The sequence below is a fragment of the Malus sylvestris genome, chromosome 17 (genome assembly GCF_916048215.2).
Source record: "Malus sylvestris chromosome 17, drMalSylv7.2, whole genome shotgun sequence".
Classification (NCBI taxonomy): domain Eukaryota; kingdom Viridiplantae; phylum Streptophyta; class Magnoliopsida; order Rosales; family Rosaceae; genus Malus; species Malus sylvestris.
Genome location: NC_062276.1, coordinates 27,395,496 through 27,417,593, shown reverse-complemented (window position 1 = coordinate 27,417,593; position 22,098 = coordinate 27,395,496). Strand labels below are relative to the sequence as shown.

Below are 22,098 nucleotides of genomic sequence, written 5' to 3'. Positions count from 1 at the left end.
AAATATCTGAGCGAGTGGTGCTAACTAGGTAGAATATAATGTGAATGAAAAGAAATGTGTGTATTTATAGGACATTTTAGAAAGTCGTTGCTAATTTTCAGCAAGATGTAAATGATGGTCATTGAATACACGTGGGGTGCAACTCTTTGGGACGAAAAAGCAGCCATTAAGAGCAACTCCACCCATGGAGCCCTCCCCCCTGGCAATCCACTATTTAATCCACCCTATTGAACAGTAACTGCCTTAAATGAATAGTAATTACCATTAATGAACAGTAATTGCCATTTACATCTCCACCCTTTGAACCCTCCCCCTGGCAATAAGCAATAAAAATAATAGTTTTTTATGTTTGTTTAAATAATAAAAAATTACAAAAGTTATCTTTCTCTCTCTCTCTGACACAAAAAAAATAAAAAAATACAAAACCCTCAGGCCACAGGCCCGTCAACTCCCCACCCCCCTCTTCGCTCGACCTCCCACCCTCACTCGGGCCCTTCCCCGCTGGATTTGCTCCCACCGGCCCGAGGGCCCTTTCTCCTCGCTTGACGCCCGAGCAACCAGCAAGGCTGGAGTTGCTCTAAGCAAGAAGTTTATAGTATGCAATGATGGCAGTAAGTACATTAGGCTAGCCAAATTCTTGCATGATTTTTATTTTTTTGTAATTCAATGAGGATTCCGGTAAAAAGCGGGCATTAAGCAAGAAGTTTATAGCATGCAATGATGGCAGTAAGTACATTAGGCTAGTCAATTTCTTACATGATTTGATTTTTTTTTTTTTTTTTTTGTAATTCAATGAGGATTCCAGTAAAAAGCGGCCATTAAGCAAGAAGTTTATAGTATGCAATGATGGCAGTAAGTACATTAGGCTAGCCAATTTCTTACATGATTTGATTTTTTTTTTTTTTTTTTTTTTTTTTTTTTGTAATTCAACGAGGATTCAGGTAAAAAGCGTCCATTAAGCAAGAAGTTTTATGGTATGCAATGATGGCAGTAAGTACATTAGGCTAGCCAATTTCTTACATTATTTTTTTTTTAATTTTTTGTAATTCAATGAGGATTCCACCAACGCGTTACCTCTCTCTCTCTTTGTTTCTCTCTCCATATCCACGAGCTCTATCCTCAGTTTCAAGCTTCAGCCACCGCCCCTTCCTCTTGTTCGAGGTAGGCGGCAACCCGCTTCCCTCCTTCTTCCTCCTTTCTCCTTTGCCTTTTCCATCTTTTTCCTCCTCTCTCATCTCCTCTGCCCATCCCCCTCCCTACATCAACCTCCTCTTCCTCTACCCTAAAACCCTTTCCAGTCTCCTTCTTACGTTTTTATTCCTGGTTCGCCCCTGAGTCTATCTCAGTATACTTTGAGTTGGGCCTCAACTATCCCTTAAGCTATCTCAAATTTGGGCTTCATGCCCCCTATTTGGCCTTTTCCCCTTGAGCTTGTCTAAGTTATAAAGTTATATTTGACCTCAAATTTGATTTCAAAAGTTATATCGGTCTTCAATGTATATTTTGACTTTAAACTTTAAACTCTTGTGCTGAAAATGGTTTGAAGTCAAAACTTAAAATTTTTGTTTTCTTTTTATTTTATTTCAAGTCATAAATCACCGTAACGTATACATTTTATCCCATGACATAAGAATCACCATTGGTATTCTTCGTGTTATCCTTGTCCATTCCACAAGTGCTCATACTAGGTAGAATATACTTTAAATGAATGTGTCCTACAAAGTTTACGTGTTTTTATCACAAATGATATCAAAAATTGATACGCACCATCAAGATAATCCTTGAAATTGAAAAACAATCAATATAATCTCTGAAAATAGGTGTAGCATATTAATATGGCCATTCCATCACAATTATGTCAAAATTTTTGTTATGTGCTCCTATGGGTTTAATAATTACTTTAAAAAGTTGTCAAATTACCGTTTTGCATAATGAGACTATCTCAAGGCAGAGGTCGCCCGCTTTTCGCATCACCAAGATCACCGGGGGAGTGCCCAACAAGCTTTCCATGATTAAGGTTGTGAGGATTTCGATCGTCCAACTGTTAATGGTGATGTCACATAAGTCATCACCAATCCAAGCTGTTATCAAAGGTGGTTTAAATCCTGGTCCAATTCAGTGAAGGGTGTAAAGATGGGTGTCTTGATCATTTTTGTTTCCAAATAAGAGACAGAAAAGGATATCACAAATAGAGGTAGATGGGTGTAGGTTGAGATTAGAGGTGATTGGGGGACTGGGTTTCTGGATTGACAACTTTTTAATTTAATTATTAAATTTGTTTCTATTTTTTTATTTGATTAGACTTGTGGGACCCATTTACGTGTCACATCACATATAACAGAATTTTTGACAGAATTTTGACAGAATGACCACATTGATTTGAGGCATCTATTTCTAGGACTGCATTGATTGATTTTTAATTTTAAGGACAATCTTGATAGTTTGGGTCAATTTCAGGGATCATTTGTGATTACAAAAAAAAAGGACTTACGGGGTCCATTTATATGTTACATCAGTACATAACATAATTTTTTTTATAGAATTGTGATGGAAATACCACATTGATTTGCAACACATATTTCTAGGGATTATATTGATTGATTTTCAATTTCAATGATCATTTGTCATAAAAACCTTTTTATTTACTCAATTTAGCTCACATTTGGAATTCAGGTTTCTATAGACCCTGAGACTGGAGCACGACATATTCCTAGGGAAGCCCACACTGGTTGAAATGCTCTTAAGGCATCTTCAATGCAAAGTCTCAAATTCTAAACTTATATTCTTATATTTGGGTCCAAAAAAGGTGGTGGATTTATGTATTTTGATTTTCTTCTCCAATGCAAATACAGAATCTAAGACTCATTTAAGTTTTAAGATTTGAGTCCTTGCATTGGAGGAGAAACATTGGACTCAAAAACTCATATTTGAGTTTAAACAATTTTGGTTATGCGTACTGGAGTTAATTGGACTCAAAAGTCAAATCTCATCTTTCTTGGTTGAGTAACATTTTTCCTAGATAATATGGGCTCCACCTTGGGCTTAAGTCTCATATTGAAACTCAAATTTGGTTCTCAACTAGACTTATATACAAGTTTTAAGTTTTCGGTGCGTTGGAGAACTTTAGACTCATATTTAGAATATCTTAATAAATAAATAAAAACATATAAAATGTATTTTAAGTCAATTCATGTTAGGATCCAACTATTAATTAAATTTTGGATAGTGCTATTCACACACCCATTTATATCTCCCACACACCCTTGTTAATTTTTTATTATTGATCATTTTCAATTTATTCAATCCGACAACTAAAAATTGAAAAGTGTGTGTGAATCTATCCTATATTTTTATACAATTCATGATGTCCACAATAACCTTTTTTTATTAATATTCATAGAAAACCCAAGAAGCCGAAGGGCTTAACATGTAGGCCCAAAACGAGGTCCAACAATTTACGAAGTAACCTCTTTTCTGGTCTCTTCTGTTGATGTTCTCTCTTCGATAACGATGAAAAATTTGAGCCCACAATGTTTAGGTTTCAATTTTATGTTGGTGTTGAGCAAGATGAAGATGATTAAGAGCTCGTTTGGATGTACTTTTAAAATAACTAAAACTGCTTTCGGTGAAAATGCTTTTAGAACCAATCCTTAGTAAAAATGCAAATAAATCCTATCAAAGTACTTAAAGTGCTTCCTGGAAGTAGCACATAACTGGTGCTTCTTGTAGAAAGCACTTCAAGTGCTATTAAAACCCAATTTTTTTCTTTCTCAAAAAGTGCCTTTAGTTATTTTAAAAGCACATTGAAATGAGCCCTAAATCGTTCGAACTCTATGCACTCTTGATTTCCCTCACATGAAAATGTGGGAAAAGTAATCACAACGTCAGTAATCCGGAAGCATAAATGGTATACAAGTAATTTGATTTCAGAAGATTAGACTTGTTGTAAACTCAATGTCTTTCATTTCACAAGAAAGGGTGTTTGCCCCCAACAGTTATAGACTCAAACCTTATGCATTTTAGGTTTTAGATTGAAGTCTCTCTCCATGTAAATGACATAGTAATAAAAGAGATGTAATAATACCAATAAATACTCAAACATTATTTTTCTTTAATTTACACCACCAATTTAATTATTGAAATTTGCTTATGGGTTTCCACAACAAAACAAATTGCTTATGGGTGAATTTTAGATTTTTTTTATAATTTTTATAATGTGAGTACATTTGTATAATAAAATTTTGGGTACATTTACATTTATATAAAAAAAATGTGGGCACATTGCACATACAAAAATTGGTACATTTTATACAAAAAAAAATGGGCACGTTTTATATAAATTAAATGGGTACATTTTATTTAAAAATAAAAAATAAAAGTACATTTTATATATAAAAAAAACAATGGGTATATCTTAGATTAAAAAAAAATTACATTAAAAATGGATACATTTTACATAAAAGGAATGGTACCAAAAAAAAAAAGGTACATTTTGCATGTAACAAAGTCATACATTTTTAAATAAAAATGGGTAGATTATAAATAAATTATGGGTAGAAATAAAAGTTTAAAAATCATGATTACAAATAAAAGTTTAAAAAATATGAGCACAAAAGAAAATTAATATATGGATACAAATTGAAACTGAAAAGAAAATTGGTATAATTAAAAAAAAAAAAAGGTTGCAAATTAAAAATGGGTACAAATTAAAAATATAAATATATGATACAAAGTTTAGCCATAAATATAAATATACCAAATGTAAATTTTCTAACGCTAAATGAATATATTTAGAAATAAAATTTAATTGAAAAGAAATAAATTTAATTATCTTGACATGTAAATGTTTTATTATTGAAATAATTAATGATGTTAATAAATCCTAAGGACCTTGATTAAAAATTGAAATGAATAAGGTTTTAATCAATGGAGTAGAAAAAATAGGGATGAGAACCTAATTTCTCCATATATTAACCTATGACTTCGCGGATGGAAAGGGATTCGAACCCCTGGTATTCCTATCAATACTTCGTCGGTTTTCAAGACTAACTCTTTCAACTTCTCGGACATCCATCCTTTTCGCGCTTTGCTCACCCTATCTCTCCGCGCGCTGGCAGGTAGGGGCTTATCTATGTGATTCGCTATGCTTGCTTGTGCATATCGACGGACTCTATTGCCTGCCGGTTAGCGAAGCTTTTCCGGTAGTACAAATCGTTACGCTTCACTTGTTTCTATGTGATAATATGCACCTTGGTTGCTGTGCTCCTTACGGGTAATATAAAGAGAGTGAAGAAAGAATGATCCTCCAAACAAAAAAGTGATTCAGTCTGACTCAAGCAAATGAGTGAAAGGCATGGCAAGAGAGCAAGTTCGACTCGCGAACGATATGAATAGTGCACCCATTAATAGTCATATTTCTACGGTACATGAAATCTAAAATCGAGTCTCTTGATATGAATAGCGCACCCATTAATTTTATTTTATGTTATCCATCCTTGATCACTATTTTCTTTTTCAGATATCCTGTCTTCCCTTACCATAATAACCATCGCTACTTTCTTGTTGTGAGGATATATCACATCCGTCCATGCTTTGATGGATTTTCTTTTTTGAAGATAAATCTATTTCTTAATTCAGATTTCCTTTCTTCAACCCCCACAATCTGTCAATACTTGGTATTGTGAAGATATAGCCACTTTCTTCAAAAACCAATTGGCATTAAGAGAGTATCTCAATTTTTACAAGCACATGTAAGTTTCCAAAAAGTTTGGATGTGGGACAACATTCCGCATTCTCAAACGCCCCTCTGTGTGAAGACACTCTAGTAAAAAACATGAATAACCTTTGATGTGGGACAACACTCCATATCTTCAGAAGCCCTCTCACATTTGGCAACACTCAAACCAAACACGTGAATCATGAAGAAAACTGAAATTCCACTCTAAAATCAATTAGCAATAAGAAAAGTAGTCTAATTCCTTATAATCGCATTCAAGTCCCTTAATTCTTCAGTGTGAAAACAAAATTAAACCATTTTGGTTATGAAACTTTCATGAGTATTATAATATTTGAGTGCAGTACACCAGGAACCACCTTCACAAAATATTCTTGTGAAGGAAAATCAGATCAAATACAAATCCTTTAGTGTTAGGTACATAATGTGGATGCAAATTTCTTCCTCCTTGATCTTGGACAATTTTGCACCTACAAAACAATTAACACCTTAGGTTAAGGCCAAGAGCCTCACGCGCCCACGATGAATGGGGGGCTTTGGCCGAAGAACCTCCGATGCCAAAGTTAGAATTTAGAGAGAAAGAGTGTTTAGAGAATTTTGGAATTTTTGCCAAAGTGTTGGAATTAGTGTTTGGTGAAAATGGGAACCAATATATAGGAGAGGATGGGTGTGGCCGGCCTTTAGGCCAAGGATGATTTATTTTGGGGGGGTTATGGAGATAATGGGCTAGTTATTTTGGGGAGTTATGGAAATAATTGGCTAGTTAATTAGTAAATAATAATAACATAATTAACTAGCTATTGAATGTCATAAAAAGGGAAAGAAAATGGTAGCAAAATAGAAGGCATGGCCGGCCCTAGAGGGTAACCGGCCTTTGGTATATTTTTTGGTTATAATTTGGTGATTTAATTGATAATTAAGGGATTGATTAGGTAATTAATCCCTTAATTAATCAATTTTAGAAAATATGAAAGGAATATATTATTTAGCTGATTTATTAGCTAAATAATGGAATATAAAACATATAGAATAATTTAGATTTTGGGAATTACCTTATAGAAAGGATTTGATGCAATAGGTTTTAAATTATTACCTATTTTGGGCATTTTTGACTTGGTTGAAAGATGATTGCTCACTGTTCGCGCGTAGGAATCCCGATATGCCTCAAGGGTATTTTTGTCCTCTTTTGTCCAAAAATCCACGTGTCGCCTAGTGAATATTTTTGGCTCAACACACAATAATCATGAAAGTGTAATAAATCATCAACTATGCTAATTAATTTTCAATTTAAAACATCCAAAATAAAATTAGAATAATATGTACCCATTAATTTTTTTTCAAAAATATTTTCAATTTTTTAATCTTAAATGTACTCATTCTTAAATATACCAATTTGTTATATGTAAAATGTACCATTTTTGTGATATAAAATGCACTTTTTTTTAATGTAAAATCCATTCAAATTTTTTCTAATCCATTTTAAACTTATATGGGTACATTCTGTTTCGTTGATTTGAGAATATATCTATATCTATTTTTTTGGTACAATAATTTTTTTTTGTCAATTTTGATGAATGTACCCACAATATATTAGAGAGTATAATTTATTATTAATATTTTTAATCTCATGAATTATGGGTTTTTATTTAAAATCTCATTAATATAATCAACTACAATTTCAATTTTTAATTTAAAATATAATAACTACATAGAAATGCATTATTACATTAATATTAGGGAATTTGATAAAATACTAAAAACCAACAAGTTCTAGTCAAATAACATTAATAGCTAGGGAGGCATCCGAATTCTCTCTGAAACAATTGATATAAAGTGCATAAATTTTGAAAGTGTTAATAACAGCTTTCTTTTTTAATATATACCTATAATACCAAAATAGGATATGAGGATATCCCAGCAGAGTAATCAACGGTAGGAATGAGCTTTAGGAAGTCGGGAGTGGGCGTAAAATCGCCAAAATCATCCAGGACGGAGCTGCTCTCTGCCACAACAAAGAGCACTCCCTCCGCATTGCAATCAACCTCGATACGACCATTCTCGCCGTTGAGCTTGAAGCGGCCTGCCAATGGGTAGCAGGGCACGAGGGTCTTCCCGAGTGCTTTCTTGAGCAAACCCAGGTCAAAGAAGTTGTCTGCATCACTGGGTCTGTACAAGTAGACACTGGACGTGTGAAAAGACGGCAATTTCAGGTCCGAGTTCGAGAGCCATAGTGTGCCCCGAGGCGTCGACTCCTCGGCTGGCTTCACCATTATCGACTCCGTCACCCTCACCTTCACCTTCTTGGCCATCTTTTTTCAGTTTTTGTTTATCACAGAGATGCCTAGCTACTTTTCTCTTTTACTGCAACCAGAAGAAATACCGAGGGACCCAATTAAAGTAAGGTCTGTCAACGCATGAGCATATCTATTACGTACAACTAAATAGTAAGAATAACATTTTTGTGTATATATATTTCTGTTGTAAGCTTAATTTATTAAATTGTATTTAGGACTAAAAAGGGAGAGGGCCAGCGGCAAAAAAGAAAAGAAAAAGAAATGTAATTTTGAGATGTGTATTGTATCATCCTATTGTGCTTTTATTTATAGTAATAGGATTTATTTAGTTCTAGTGGCCAAGTTTTTTTTTTTTTGTCTGGTTAAGTTGTGTAATTCCCTCTTTTGCTCATGTACCCGAAAGATGAAGACGCGAATCCCTCTTTTACTCAGAATTATTTCTCTTTTCCCCTTGTTATTGCTTTCTGATTTCCCTTCTTTTTCAGTTATTGTTGCCGATGTTGGTTTTTTTATTTTTCCAACCGTGGTTTTTTTTTTTCTTATTTTTTTTCTAAACATTTCTCACTCACTCATGTTTTAAAACCGAATTATTTCTCCGAAGATGGAATAAAATGCCTATAAGGGTGAGTTGATTTAAGCTAAGCCATACAATAAAATAATTTTGCTCTATCTCGTCGCTCAAGGCATTCAAACCTATTTAAAAAACTCAATATCTTTTATTTCAAGAGAAAATGGAGGCAACTTAGACAAGAAGTTCGCCACAAGAGTACATTACCAACGAATACACAAACACGTCATTTTATTTTCAGGCCGATGAACAAATTCTTCACGCATTTGATTTCCTCATATGTCATACAACAACTTGGCAAATGATTTCATATGGTCAGACTGCAAGGAGATGGCCACTGATAAACTCCCATCATTTATTGGACTTGGTAACACAAAAGCCAACCCCTCGTATCCAATTCCACCGGGACCCATGAAAATAGGTCGACCCCAACCAAAATCTGCATCGTAGATCGGCAACCTTGCCCAACTAGTTATCCCAAGTTTCGGGCACCGAAAAGTATGAGCTCCGCGAACAAGGGCCGACAGATCAGGTTGAACCTCAAGATAATCAAGAGCTGATCTAAGGTAATCGTTGTTCATGCGCACCACAACATCATGTATTTGGCTTGCAGCATACCATGTTGGTTTCGATTTGAGATCCCCCGCTGTTGCAAATGGTGCGCCTGCGAAAACCACATTGCCAAAGAAACCGGGTGGGAGTGGGGGTTGCAGTCTGGACCGTCCATCAACCGCAACATGCAGTTTGGTCACTTGGTCATCGGGAAGATTACGTGCCTTGGATGCACATCTCCAAACATGGCCTGCCAACATCTCATATGTGCTGTAGTTGATTGAGTTCCCTTCTTCCTTAGACTTGGCTTTCAAGACGCTTAGTTGCTCCCGCGTCAATCTGAAAATGGAGACTGTTGTGCTCTCAGCATCACCATCTTTTGTGGTCGGCGGAGGAGTTTTTAAGGGCGGATCAGGTTGGTATTCAACGTGGTCGAATGTTGTCTGAGGTGGGTCTCGGGCACGAAGTAATGTCCGGTCGATGAAAGGTGGGATTGTAAGGTCAAGTCCGCGAGCGATATCAGACCATGTATTTACAAAGTGGAGACCTGAGCACCCATCTGCCACCCGATGTTCCAGGCCGACGCCAAGTGACACTCCACCGCATTTGAAGTATGTGACCTGCAAATACAGTGTAAATGGAGATAAATATATTATAAGAGTAACCCATGTTCAAAAGAAGTTAGGCAAAAGTTGGTTTTACATGTAAAATTTAGTGATGAATTTGTTTCAAACTAATCTCGCACAATTATATACGCATTAATGGTATGAAGTTATCAATCGATTTACTTTTACTTTAAGAAATTTAATTGAAGATCTTCAGACTCTTGCAAAAATTACATTTGAGCGTGAAAGTCTAAAACTATCTAGCTCATCATTGTATAGAACATTATTATTTTGAGCGCATTTGGGGCTTTAATAACTTATAAATTTATGCATGTTGAGTTTGTAATTATTGAATAAGTTTTTTTGGCATCATGTTTTCCTTTACTAGACCTTTCTTAATTGGATTTCACCGACAGGTTTTTTCTAAAGTCAGCTTTCTCCGCGTGCCATTAACACTTGTTATTATGATTTTTGTTTTTTTTTATCAAAATCAATGTTCTTACTCTGAGTTAAATTAAAGAAAAATATATTTTTATTGACAAATAAAAGGAGCATATAGAAAAGAAAAGTGATACTGTACTTCGAATAAAAAAACAAGAGTGTCCTTCTACAATAGCATGTGACATGGCCCATCTTCAAGGAGCCCACAACTTTTAGTTATATATATTTCCAAAAAAATTATTTCTAATATATGCATAACTGATTAAGTACAAATTAAAAAATACCCAAGATATTTTTCGCTTTGTATAATACCGTATTTTTTATGTGCTTACATTTTTCTTGGGTAAAATTGTTATTTCTTTGACATATATCTTCCTTTAAATTCTTCTATATTTATTGTTAGATGATATTATATTACAAAGATAATTTTCATACAAAAATTGTACTCATAAATATATCATAGAGAAATATACCTTAAATATAAACAATAATATTGTGCATATATGAACCCCATTTGAGAAATGCTAAGAATGCTACTCTAAAGTAAAATTCTCTATCACCTTATAATTTAACATTCATTTTTGTACTAACACTGAAACATTATACTAAACACATGATCTGATAAAAAGTAAAAAGTCAGACTCTCTATAGCGTTTCTCGTGTGGTTTTAATCTTAAAAAGAGCTCTTGGTATCTAATGACGTGCTCTCTCGGCCACCTGTACTTTTACATTGAAAAAGATAATTGAAAACTGAAAAGAATGCAGATCCAATGTGCTGACTGATGACTGAGATGGCATGAAGAACGGAGATACGGAGCTGGCCAATTTTAATACAAATAAAACTCTCTTTGATATGTGCACCGCCAGGAATTTGCATGATACGATTAATTTATTCTACACACATGCTGCCTCAATTGATGACCAACCATATTCTCATCAACGACAGGTGGACAAGTAGGTAGGCAATTTTCCTACCTACGTTCTATATTCGCGACCAAGACTTTTACTGTTATTTGTTTTTTTTGTTTTTGTTTTTTGGTTTTTTTTTTTGACTTTTGGTTAACGAGTTCATCAAATTAAACTACTTAAAAACATGTTAATGCAAGGCCAAGATTTTTTCTATTCTTTTTTTACTCTGGTTAACGACTGGTCCGTCTAATTAGACTACTTTACACATTGTGTACATCACATGCTCTGGTGCACGGTTGAACGTTTAGAATGATTCTCAAATTGGATTAAGAGGTTTTAAACTTTTCGCACTAGACTCTGAAGTTCTAGAAAATTGTTTTAATTCATACATTTTGTCCAACAGATTATTCACATCTTCATTAAATTAATGGTATGATAAGTGCGTAATTCGTAATTCGATTGATGTGTTGTTATGTGGATGCACACTAACGGGTCGAACGAGTCCCACACACACGAAATTGTATTGCCGATATTCTTTGCACTTTAGCCAATCCAGAGAGTAATGGGCATGGCGTTTTATCAAAAGGCCTCAGCAATAATGTGTGTGGACACTTGCTTATAAAGCACTACATGGCTCCCCTCACCCACTGATGTTGGACTCCAATTTTGGCTCAAATCAAAGCCACCAAATCCAACACATGTAAGCTACTTTTACCAAATTGACTAAAAAAACTCATCAATCTAATGCAGAGTTAAACGTTCAAATGGACAAAAAGTGTTAGTGTCTAAACAATCCTTATCAATTTATTAGTTTGATTTACCAGCTTAAGAACTAACTAAATTCCTTAGCCAAAGGCCCTACTACCCTAATAGTAATTTATGGCTTAATTGTAGCAATGGTTATAAACTTTACCCCATAGTTTAATTAGTTCATAACTCTTATATTAGTTTCTTTAGTACTTGAATACTTAACAATGTGTTACTTGGTTTTTTCACCAACGTCTTATTTTCCCCCGTTAAATATAGAGGTATATTAGAAATTTCAACTTAAAACTTCAAAAAAAAAGAAAGAAAAAAAACATAAAAAATAAATGAAAATTATTAATAAAATCTATAACTTAAAACAAAATGAAATCTGAAGTATAAAAATACAAAATAAAAATGATTGAACTTTAGAAACTTGTAAATATTAGCTAGGCAATGCTATTTGAAAGTTGGTATGAGATCGAACTGTGACCGGACTAAAACAAATATCAAATCACATATTAAATTACGGGAAAAAAGACCTTATATATTCATTTTCTTACAAAATAAGAAATATGATTTTGTTAGGTTTTCTTTTTCTCTCATTTTTTAATTTATTTTGATTGATGTGTAATGAAATTCTTAATATACCTTAATTTTAACAAAAAAACCTAGACGACGTTAGTGAAAGTGACCAAGGTACAACGTATTGTTAATTCTGAAAACTAAATAAATATATATATATATATATATATATATATATATATATGAGAGTTTATTAACTAAAATAAAACTATAAGTACAGTTCAAGAATTATTGCTGCAATTAACTCTTAAGTTATGGAATTGTTCACCACATCAAGTGATGATGATGTTCATCACTTCATTTTTTGTTGTTGGATGAAAATTTTGAGATCTGTACTGTAAATATACACAAATCTCAAAACTTAAAGTAATCCAATTATAATAAATACAGGTTAGTATTATCACCACCTGATGCGGAAGCAAAGATGCACTAGATCAATATATACATACCTGCACCACCAAGAGGGGATATGTGGAAATCCCAGCAGAATAATCAATGACGGGGATGAGCTTCCGGAACTCAGGAGTCGGCGCAAAATCGCCAAAATCCTCGAGGACGGAGGTGGTCTCCGCTACAACAAACAGCACCCCCTCCCCATTGCAGTTGATTTCGGAACGGCCGGTTTCGTTCTGCTGGAGGCGCCCCGCCAATGGGTAGAAGGGCACGAGGGCCTTGGCGAGGGCGCGCTTGAGCACCGCCGGGTCGAAGAAGGAGTTGCCCTGATGGCTGCCGGTTTGGCTTCGCCGGTAGAAATATACACTGGGGGTGTGCTTGCCCAGAATTACCAAGTCCAAGTTGGACATCCACAGAACCTGCTTCGGCGTCTCCTCCGTCGGCTTGACGATTGTTGACTCCCTCACGCTAACGTCGACCGCCATGTTTTAGTAAATTGGTGAAGGCCAGAGGTTATTATGTTGTTAGCTTTCATGCAATGAGCGCGTATAATATAGTTGATGACATTCCGTCTGTGCGGTCTTATTTGAACGTGTTCTCAGGGTCTAGGGTTTTCCTTCCGGGACCCACTGCGTTTGGTTCCGCCCGCTGTAACGCTTGTGAGAGGGTGACGTGGGTGGAAAGTACCCATAACTTGCGCCCCACATGCACGGTTGTTAATTTCGGTGGCTCGTACTTATTGTACCGGCGGATCGCGAGACTCGGCCCAGATCCAAAATCGTGGTCCCTCCCATAGCGATATTAATGACTTCATTTAATTACTTACACAACAATCTGTTGAACATTTATTTTTGTGGGTAAATTTTGGTTTAGTTGAGTGACTAGAAAATCTTAGAAATTATTTTTTTTCGCAAATTTAGTTAAGATGTTAGAATGATGTTTAAAGGATAATACTAGAGAAATTAAATTTATAGATAAAATTTGTAAATTAAATAATATGTAATTTAGTTAAGATGTTAGAATGATGTTTAAAGGATAATACTAGAGAAATTAAATTTATAGATAAACTTTGTAAACTAAATAATATGTCACCAATCTAAATGAACATATTTATTAATGCTTAAATAATAATTTAATCGTCAACTTCAATATCATTATTTACAAATTTAATTTTTCTAGCATTACTTATGTTTAGAAAGCGTACCATCTTTCGGACTCACAACCTTGACGATTCAAGCTTGTACACGTAACCGGACTCACAACCTTGACGATTCAAGCTTGTACACGTAACCACAAGGATAGGAAAACGCCGGTGGTTAGAAGCATAGAACAATCTTTAGAAAGGAAAAAGAAGGTTGAATTTAATTCACTGGTGGTAGAAAATAATAGTATACTTAAAATGAAAAACATGCTTGAAATGGAAAAGTATGCATGCATGAAATGGACAACGCGAGTTTAAAAAAACAAAAGATTCGCTGTCTTTAAAAAAAAAGATTTGCTTGGAAGAGGAGTGTTTTTTATTTTTATTTTTGGGCTAAGCGTCCTCTCTTAAAAAAAGATTCGTTATCTTTTAATCAACTATTAACTAATGAAAAAGATTTGAAAATTTTAAGTTTTAACGATAAAAAAAAAATAAAGAGTAAAGTGAATAGTATAAGGATTGATTTTTTAGTGTAAAAATGTGATTTTTCGTTAAAGTGAACACTACCAGAACTTTTCGTTAAAGTTCCCTTTTATTAATGGTAATGTAGTGAGATTAAATTTTTATAGTAAATGTACAAATTCAAATGATATTTCACCGATAAGAAATAAGCATATTAATCAACATGTAAGTAATAATCTCGTTTAGATGTACTTTTAAAATGATTGAAAACGCTTTTGATGAAAATATTTTTTGAAACAATCCTTAGTAAAAATGCTAGTAAATGGTGGAAAAACACTTAAAGTGTTTCCTGAAAAAAACACATAACTGATGCTTCTTGTAGAAAACACTTAAGTGATTTTGGATCCAAAATTATTTTCTCTAAAAACGCTTTCAATCATTTTAAAAAACACATTCAAACGAGTCCTTAATTATCAACATCCATATCATTTAATTTATAAAATTTGAATTATAAATTTGATCTCATTAACATTATCCTTTTATTAATCAAGAATAAAATGTCTTTAACTCCTTAAATTAGTAGGAATTAGTCAATCTAGTCCTTTAAGAGTAAATTTTTATTTTCCACCTCTTCACGAAGAAGCATTGAAGAAAATGTGTATTTAATTTCAGAACGAAACGATAACGATTTTATTATAATTTTAAAAATAAATACAGAATTAAAAAGGACATTCAACATAACATTAAGATAACTTTAACAAAACATAAAAAGTCATCTCCGCCAATCCTGTCGATAGACTAAAATTCCAATTATTTTCAGATGGGTTAATGACAGATGTATCTTTATTATGAGTTGTGTCTATATTCTCAGAATGACGGATCATTCTTTCTTTTCAATAACCATGTTCTTTATTTTGAATTGTCAACTAGCTAGTATTGCATAACGAAATAGTTGATGGTAGAAAACTTGCACACGGCTCGTAACGTTTGATCACGTAATAGTATTATATTATGTCTTTTCTGTGAAAAGCAATTATTACATGTGAACAGGCACATGTAAAGTTGGTCTGGACTCTGGACTGATATTTGGTTAAGGGGTCATTTGGACCACTCATTTCATGAACCAGTAGAAGGTGATTCCAAGAAATGAGCTGCTGAATATGGTAAACTGATTGATATTTTTTTCCTTTTTTGTATGTATAATGACGTAATTATTGGAGATAGCCTAATCTTGTTTGATCCTTTCTTGTATAAAGCCGTACAGGACGAACTGACACACCCATCTGCTATGAGCCTATGACAGATGGAGAGTGTTTTTACTTACCATAATAATTATAATGTATTTTCATTCTCTATCTAATTATCTAACACTTGTTACTTCATTTATTTTTAGTTAAGGTTCACAGTATGTGTTTTTTTTTAATTTAAAAAAAAATTAACCAAAGTTAAGTAAGATATGAGTTGGGGTGCATGATATACATACACTATAACTTATGGTCATGGGATCAGGATCCTCTCCTGAGCAGATGGAGAGGATCCTCCTGACCAGGCCTATAGGGCCGTTCATTTTTTATCCAACGGTTATAATTATTATAACTTTTAGAGGGACCCCCTGTTTGTAGCCGTTGAATAAAAAATGAACGGCCCTATGAGTCTGGTCAGGAGGATCCTCTCCATCTGCTCAGGAGAGGAGAGGATCCTGGTCCTATGGTCATGAACAAAATTGGCATGGAACAAATATAAGCCTAAACTTCAAATTGACTATAATTCTTACAAATTCAAGTAATAATTAATACAAATTGTTACGTTTTACCTCGGAAAAAAGGAATAAATCGGAAATGACAGCTCATAATTAAAAGTTGTCTGTACTCTCTGAAGGACATGTACTTCTTTCTTTTGAAGAGCGATGTTCTTCATTTTGAATTGACAGAGATATTTCTTTCTTTTCAAGAGTTTGATGTAGCAATGGTGCGGGATGAACGTGTCCGTCTCATGATCTTGTAATTAGTCCTTTTGATTAGCTAGTATTTGACTGCCATATAGGTTGCGTGTTCTTGACGTTTTTTTCGAATGGGAGGATCTTGCAGATTTTCCTATCACGTCATTTAATTTTATATCGTGCAGTTAAAAATTATTGTAAATTTTTTATTTAAAATTGAATATAAACAGTATATGATAAAAACTAACTGCATGATATACGATGAATAGATATAATTGAAGGATTCTCAAAATCCTCGTGAACAGAATCCTCATTCTTTCTTTTCAATGAGAACCTCGTACAGATTGTGAATGGTTGCATAAGATATGGTACAAGTCAAGCTTGTTTAGCAGCCAAAGGTTGCACGCAAGTTGAAGACACTGTGTTTACGGTAAATACTTGCCGTATGCCTACAGGAAGTGCATTTGTCCTTTAACAATAATAATTTATGGTGTAATAATACAACTTCCTGAATATCAATATTATTGAAAACAGAAGGCGTAGAGTTTCATGATACATTTGCATATTCAGGAGACGGTCCGCCCCTCTGGTCGCGTCGAAAAACCTGCAACTCCGTGCGGGAGTCTCAGCTGCTGCAACATTTTTTATCCTCAATTTTTCGTTCAACATACTTCAAATACAGTGTGTTATTCTAATTCAATCCCACGAGGCCTCTAGGTAATTGAGCAAAGCTTATAGAAAAGATGTTAAATCTTAAGTAGAATGACATATAATCAAATTTGAAGGTAAGAACAAGTTTGAACCGATATCTCAATATTATGTGGATTGACATATGAGTTTTCACACAATTTTATGTGGATTGACATATGAGTTTTCACATGTCAAATTTGACATACGAGAAAAGATGATGTCAAATAATTTTTAAGTATTTTATGAGAAATTTTATTTGAACTCACATAACATCTTTCTACACATAACCTAAACTTTAAATGTGAATTGTCTTTCTTATCCTATTGCATAATTACCATCAAATACATGATAAGATCAACAATAAAACTAAAATTTATCAATAAAACTAAAAGATGCGTGGATAGCACATCTCTTTCGTAATCTACTATAAATTGAAGGCAGGCCTTATCCTGTCGTGTCCTCCCCAATCAACCTTCAATTTAATGCTTCATTACTTTGTATCTTCCTGGGAAGAAGCCATATTTCATGCATGGAAGTGCAGAAAAGTTGGATAAGTATTGTTTCTCGCTCATCTCAAGGCTTTTACTACGTGATCTTGGAAAGAAATGCATATTTTATTAAAGGGATGAGGATCATCTTCTGATTTTTTTTATGGAAATCCTAAAAATTCTTACTTCTTAACTGTTTATTGTATATCGTATGATCAGTTTTCGTTAGTTACTATTCGTGTTTAATTTTAAATAATAAAATTTAAATAATTTTTTATTGCACAATGTATAATGAATGATTAAGATATGATGATTCCCATGATCCCACAATTTGGATCCGGATAGGATCCAAATCTTATTAAAGGGGTGTTTTAATACAGGTCCAATTTTAAAGGCCTCAAATGGATTCAGTCCACTATATACCTCCTTCCTAGTATTTGAGGGTGCAATTTTGCTCACCATCCAAATAAATGGACATGATGAAATGATTTTCGAGATTTTATAAAGAGAATCCGGATAGGATTCTATTCCGAATGGACGGAGGGTTAGAATGTTTTCTCTACCATGCGGAGGGAATGGGTCCGTTGTCAGAAATTCCGTTCTATGGAATAGATATGATAATTCCTTGGGGTCTGTACCTCTTTTTGTTTTTTTTTTTGTTGTTGTTTGTGACATGTACTCTATTCTATAAAATATCTTGTTTGAATGTTTATTCTTCTTCATGTTGAATAGATATTTTAATAGAACACTTTGGATGCAATCTCTAATTATCAATGTCCTTTGATTAAAATCTTGGTGAATTTTAGTTTTTGATTGAAATCTCTGATATTAATGTAATAATGTATTTCTATATAAATTATTATATTTTTAAATTAAAAATAAAATTTATAGTTTTATATATTAATGAGATTTTAAATAAAACCCATATTTTATGGGATTAAAAATATGAAAAATGAATTATACTCTCCAATATATTGTGTGTGTGTGTGTGTGTACACACACATTGGTACGTTTGTCAAAACTAACAAAAAAATTATTGTACCAAAGTATGGATACATTTTTCAAACACACAAAAAATATATATATATATCCTTAATAACATTATTGAATTTCTTCTATTAAACTTAACATGGATACATTTTCAAATGAACAAAATAGAATGTACCCATATAAGTTTAAAAAATGGATTAGAGAAAAGATTGAATGAAATTTTATATAAAAAAATGGGTATGTTTTAAATTAAAAAAGGGTACAGTTTTAACAAATTGGTATATTTAAGAGCAACTCCAGCCATGGAGCCCTCCCCCTGGCAATCCACTATTTAATCCACCATATTGAACAGTAACTGCCTTAAATGAATAGTAACTACCATTAATGAACAGTAATTGACATTTACATCTCCACCCTTGAAACCCTCCCCCTGGCAATAAGCAATTAAAATAATAATTTTTTTTGTTTGTTTAAATAATAAAAAATTGCAATCGGTCCCCCCCCTCTCTCTCTCTCTCTGACACAACAACAACAACAACAACAACAAAGCCTTTTCCCACTAAGTGGGGTCGGCTATATGAATCCTAGAACGCCATTGCGCTCGGTTTTGTGTCATGTCCTCCGTTAGATCCAAGTACTCTAAGTCTTTTCTTAGAGTCTCTTCCAAAGTTTTCCTAGGTCTTCCTCTACCCCTTCGGCCCTGAACCTCTGTCCCGTAGTCACATCTTCGAACCTGAGCGTCATTCGGCCTTCTTTGCACATGTCCAAATCACCGGAGCCGATTTTCTCTCATCTTTCCTACAATTTCGGCTACTCCTACTTTACCTCGGATATCCTCATTCCCAATCTTATCCTTTCTCGTGTGCCCACACAACCCACGAAGCATCCTCATCTCCGCTACACCCATTTTGTGTACGTGTTGATGCTTCACCGTCCAACATTCAGTGCCATACAACATCGCTGGCCTTATTGCCGTCCTATAAAATTTTCCCTTGAGCTTCAGTGGCCTACGACGGTCTCATAACACGCCGGATGCATTCTTACACTTCATCCATCCAGCTCGTATTCTATGGTTGAGATCTCCATCTAATTATCCGTTCTCTTGCAAGATAGATCCTAGGTAGCGAAAACGGTCGCTTTTTGTGATCTTCGCTAGATTGCTCCGGTCATTAGTGTGGATAAGTATATAAATGGATAGAGATAGGAAAGCAAACACAAGATGTACGTGGTTCACCTAGATTGGCTACGTCCACGGAATAGAAGAGTTCTCATTAATTGTGAAGGGTTTACACAAGTACATAGGTTCAAGCTCTCCTTTAGTGAGTACAAGTGAATGATTTAGTACAAATGACATTAGGAAATATTGTGAGAGAATGATCTCGTAATCACGAAACTTCTAAGTATCGGAGTGTGGTGTCGTCTTGACTTGCCTTATCTGTCTCATAGGTAGATGTGGCATCTTCTCTGGGAGTACTCTTCCTCCATCCAGGGGTGGTATCTTTAACTGGTGGAGATGCACAAGGTAATGTATCAATTTCACTTGAAGCTTACTTGTAGTTTCAGGCTTGGTCAAGCGCGATACAAACCATGTAGTATGAGTCCTCCAAGTCGCCGAGCTAGGGGGTCTGCTGAAAGAGGTGACAGACAAGGTAAGCAATCAGAGCTCCGACTGATTGTTCACCTTCTCCCCATCTTGCAGCAGCATGAAGGATAAAGAGAAGAAAAATGAGAAGAGATGATATGAGATACTTTTGCTTTTGAAGAAGTAACTTTCCACAGGCTTATTCTTGAACTGAGCTGGAGGGTTTTCTGGTTTCCTCCAGAGTATAAGGCCGGCTGAAGAATTTGAGGGTCAAAACAAGTCCATCAAATCTAGAGTACTTTCCACCCTGCTGATATGGGATACTTTTGCTTTTGACAGAGTAATGGATGTATCGGCACGTGTGCTGTTACGCTTGTCTCCACATGCTTCCTTGTATCCTTCGCACTTGCCCTATCTGTTCCTCAAGCAGATGCGGAATCTTCCCTGGAAACATAAGATGTTGAAGATGAGTACTCGAGAGCAATGCCAGGTAAGTAATCAGGTAAGGGGTTCCAGGCAGTCAGTTCCTGGCTGGAAGCTTGATTCCAAGTGCTGACTGATTGCTCTCTTTCTCCTTGTCTTGCAGGTAAAAACAAGGCCAAAGGAAAAGACAGGGAAAAAGCATGATATGGGATACTCTTGCTTTTAACCCTGATGATATGAGATATTCTTGCTCTAGTATAGCTTGTTTGCAGAGGTATTATCGGGGGGAAAGAAAGCTGAATATTTCGAAAGGCTTCGTTGGGAGTGCCCTCTCAGATATGATGAAGGGTTGAGCATTTTTGCAGGTCTGCCTGTCCGTTGGGGATGGAGGTCGACATATATAGGAGTCTCCCTAACAAGTAGTAATGCTATTCCTTTACCCTGCTTGGTCATAGCACGGTAGTGGGAGCTGCCAGTTTCACATGTTTTAACTCTGTCAGAGCACTTTGAAAAAGTGGTCTGTGGTATCTGGCTCTCGAGATTCGGAGAACGATGCCTCTTCGATTTTTGAGAAAGCAATCATGCTGGGGGTCTGGCTCTCGAGATTCGGAGAGCAGTGTCTCTTCGATTTTTTAGGAAGTAATCATGTTGGGAGTCTGGCTCTCGAGATTCGGAGGGCGGTGCCTCTTCGATTTTGGAGCAAGCAATCTTGTTGGGAGTGTTGTCTCGAATGTGAGTAAAGGTTGGGCATGTTTGCTAGTCTACCTTGCCACGAAGCACAAAGGTTGACACACATGGACTTTCCAATTATCCAGCAATGGTACTGTTCCTTTACCCTCTCTTCGATTTTGAGAAAGTAGTCATGTTGGGAGTCTGGCTCTCGAGATTCGGAGGACGGTGCCTCTTCGATTTTGGAGCAAGCAATCTTGTTGAGAGTGTTTTCTCGAATGTGAGTAAAGGTTGGGCATGTTTGCTAGTCTACCTTGCCACGAAGCACAGAGGTTGACACACAGAGACTTTCCAATTATCCAGCAATGGTACTGTTCCTTTACCCTCTCTTCGATTTTTAAGAAAGTAGTCATGTTGGGAGTCTGGCTCTCGAGATTAGGAGGACGGTGCCTCTTCGATTTTGGAGCAAGCAATCCTATTGGGAGTGTTTTCTCGAATATGAGTAAAGGTTGGGCATGTTTGCTAGTCTACCTTGCCACGAAGCACAAAGGTTGACACACAGGGACTTTCCAATTATCCAGCAGTGGTACTGTTCCTTTACCCTTGTGGGTAATAATATGGTAGCTAGACCTTCAAAATTTATGGGTCTAAACTTTGTTAGTGCTGTTTCTTTGCTATTCTTTTACCCTTCTTGGTCAGAGCGATGTAGTGGGAGCTGCAAGCTTCACGTGCTCAACTTTGGCAGAGAACTTTGGCAAAGTTTTATGTGGTACCCATGAGCTATTGTTGCGTGTGGGAAGTGGGTGATTGAACAGTAAGATTCATGTGTTTTCTACTTCCCCAGAAGTCTTCGACAGAATGCCCATAATTTCCGCAAAGCTGAGTGTGC

At 35.2% G+C, this 22,098-nt stretch overlaps 3 protein-coding genes and 1 long non-coding RNA gene across 4 annotated transcripts in view; 1 reads left to right on the top strand and 3 right to left on the bottom strand.

Moving 5' to 3' along the window:
• LOC126609983 (uncharacterized) overlaps positions 1-22,098 on the bottom strand; it is a 90,767-nt gene that overhangs the window by 64,115 nt on the left and 4,554 nt on the right. The window lies entirely within an intron of this gene.
• Positions 7,509-8,169, bottom strand: LOC126609990 (shikimate O-hydroxycinnamoyltransferase-like). The gene has a single exon (XM_050277927.1). The coding sequence runs from the start codon at positions 8,041-8,043 to the stop codon at positions 7,618-7,620; it is 426 nt and encodes a 141-aa protein (XP_050133884.1). The 5' UTR covers positions 8,044-8,169; the 3' UTR covers positions 7,509-7,617.
• LOC126609976 (shikimate O-hydroxycinnamoyltransferase-like) lies at positions 8,725-13,367 on the bottom strand. The gene is made up of 2 exons (XM_050277907.1): positions 12,882-13,367; positions 8,725-9,768 (listed from the first exon to the last, which is right to left on the bottom strand). The coding sequence occupies exons 1-2, from the start codon at positions 13,308-13,310 to the stop codon at positions 8,872-8,874; spliced, it is 1,326 nt and encodes a 441-aa protein (XP_050133864.1). The 5' UTR covers positions 13,311-13,367; the 3' UTR covers positions 8,725-8,871.
• On the top strand, positions 17,526-18,274 carry LOC126609995 (uncharacterized). The gene is made up of 2 exons (XR_007618335.1): positions 17,526-17,611; positions 17,926-18,274. It is a non-coding gene; the product is annotated as an uncharacterized LOC126609995 (long non-coding RNA).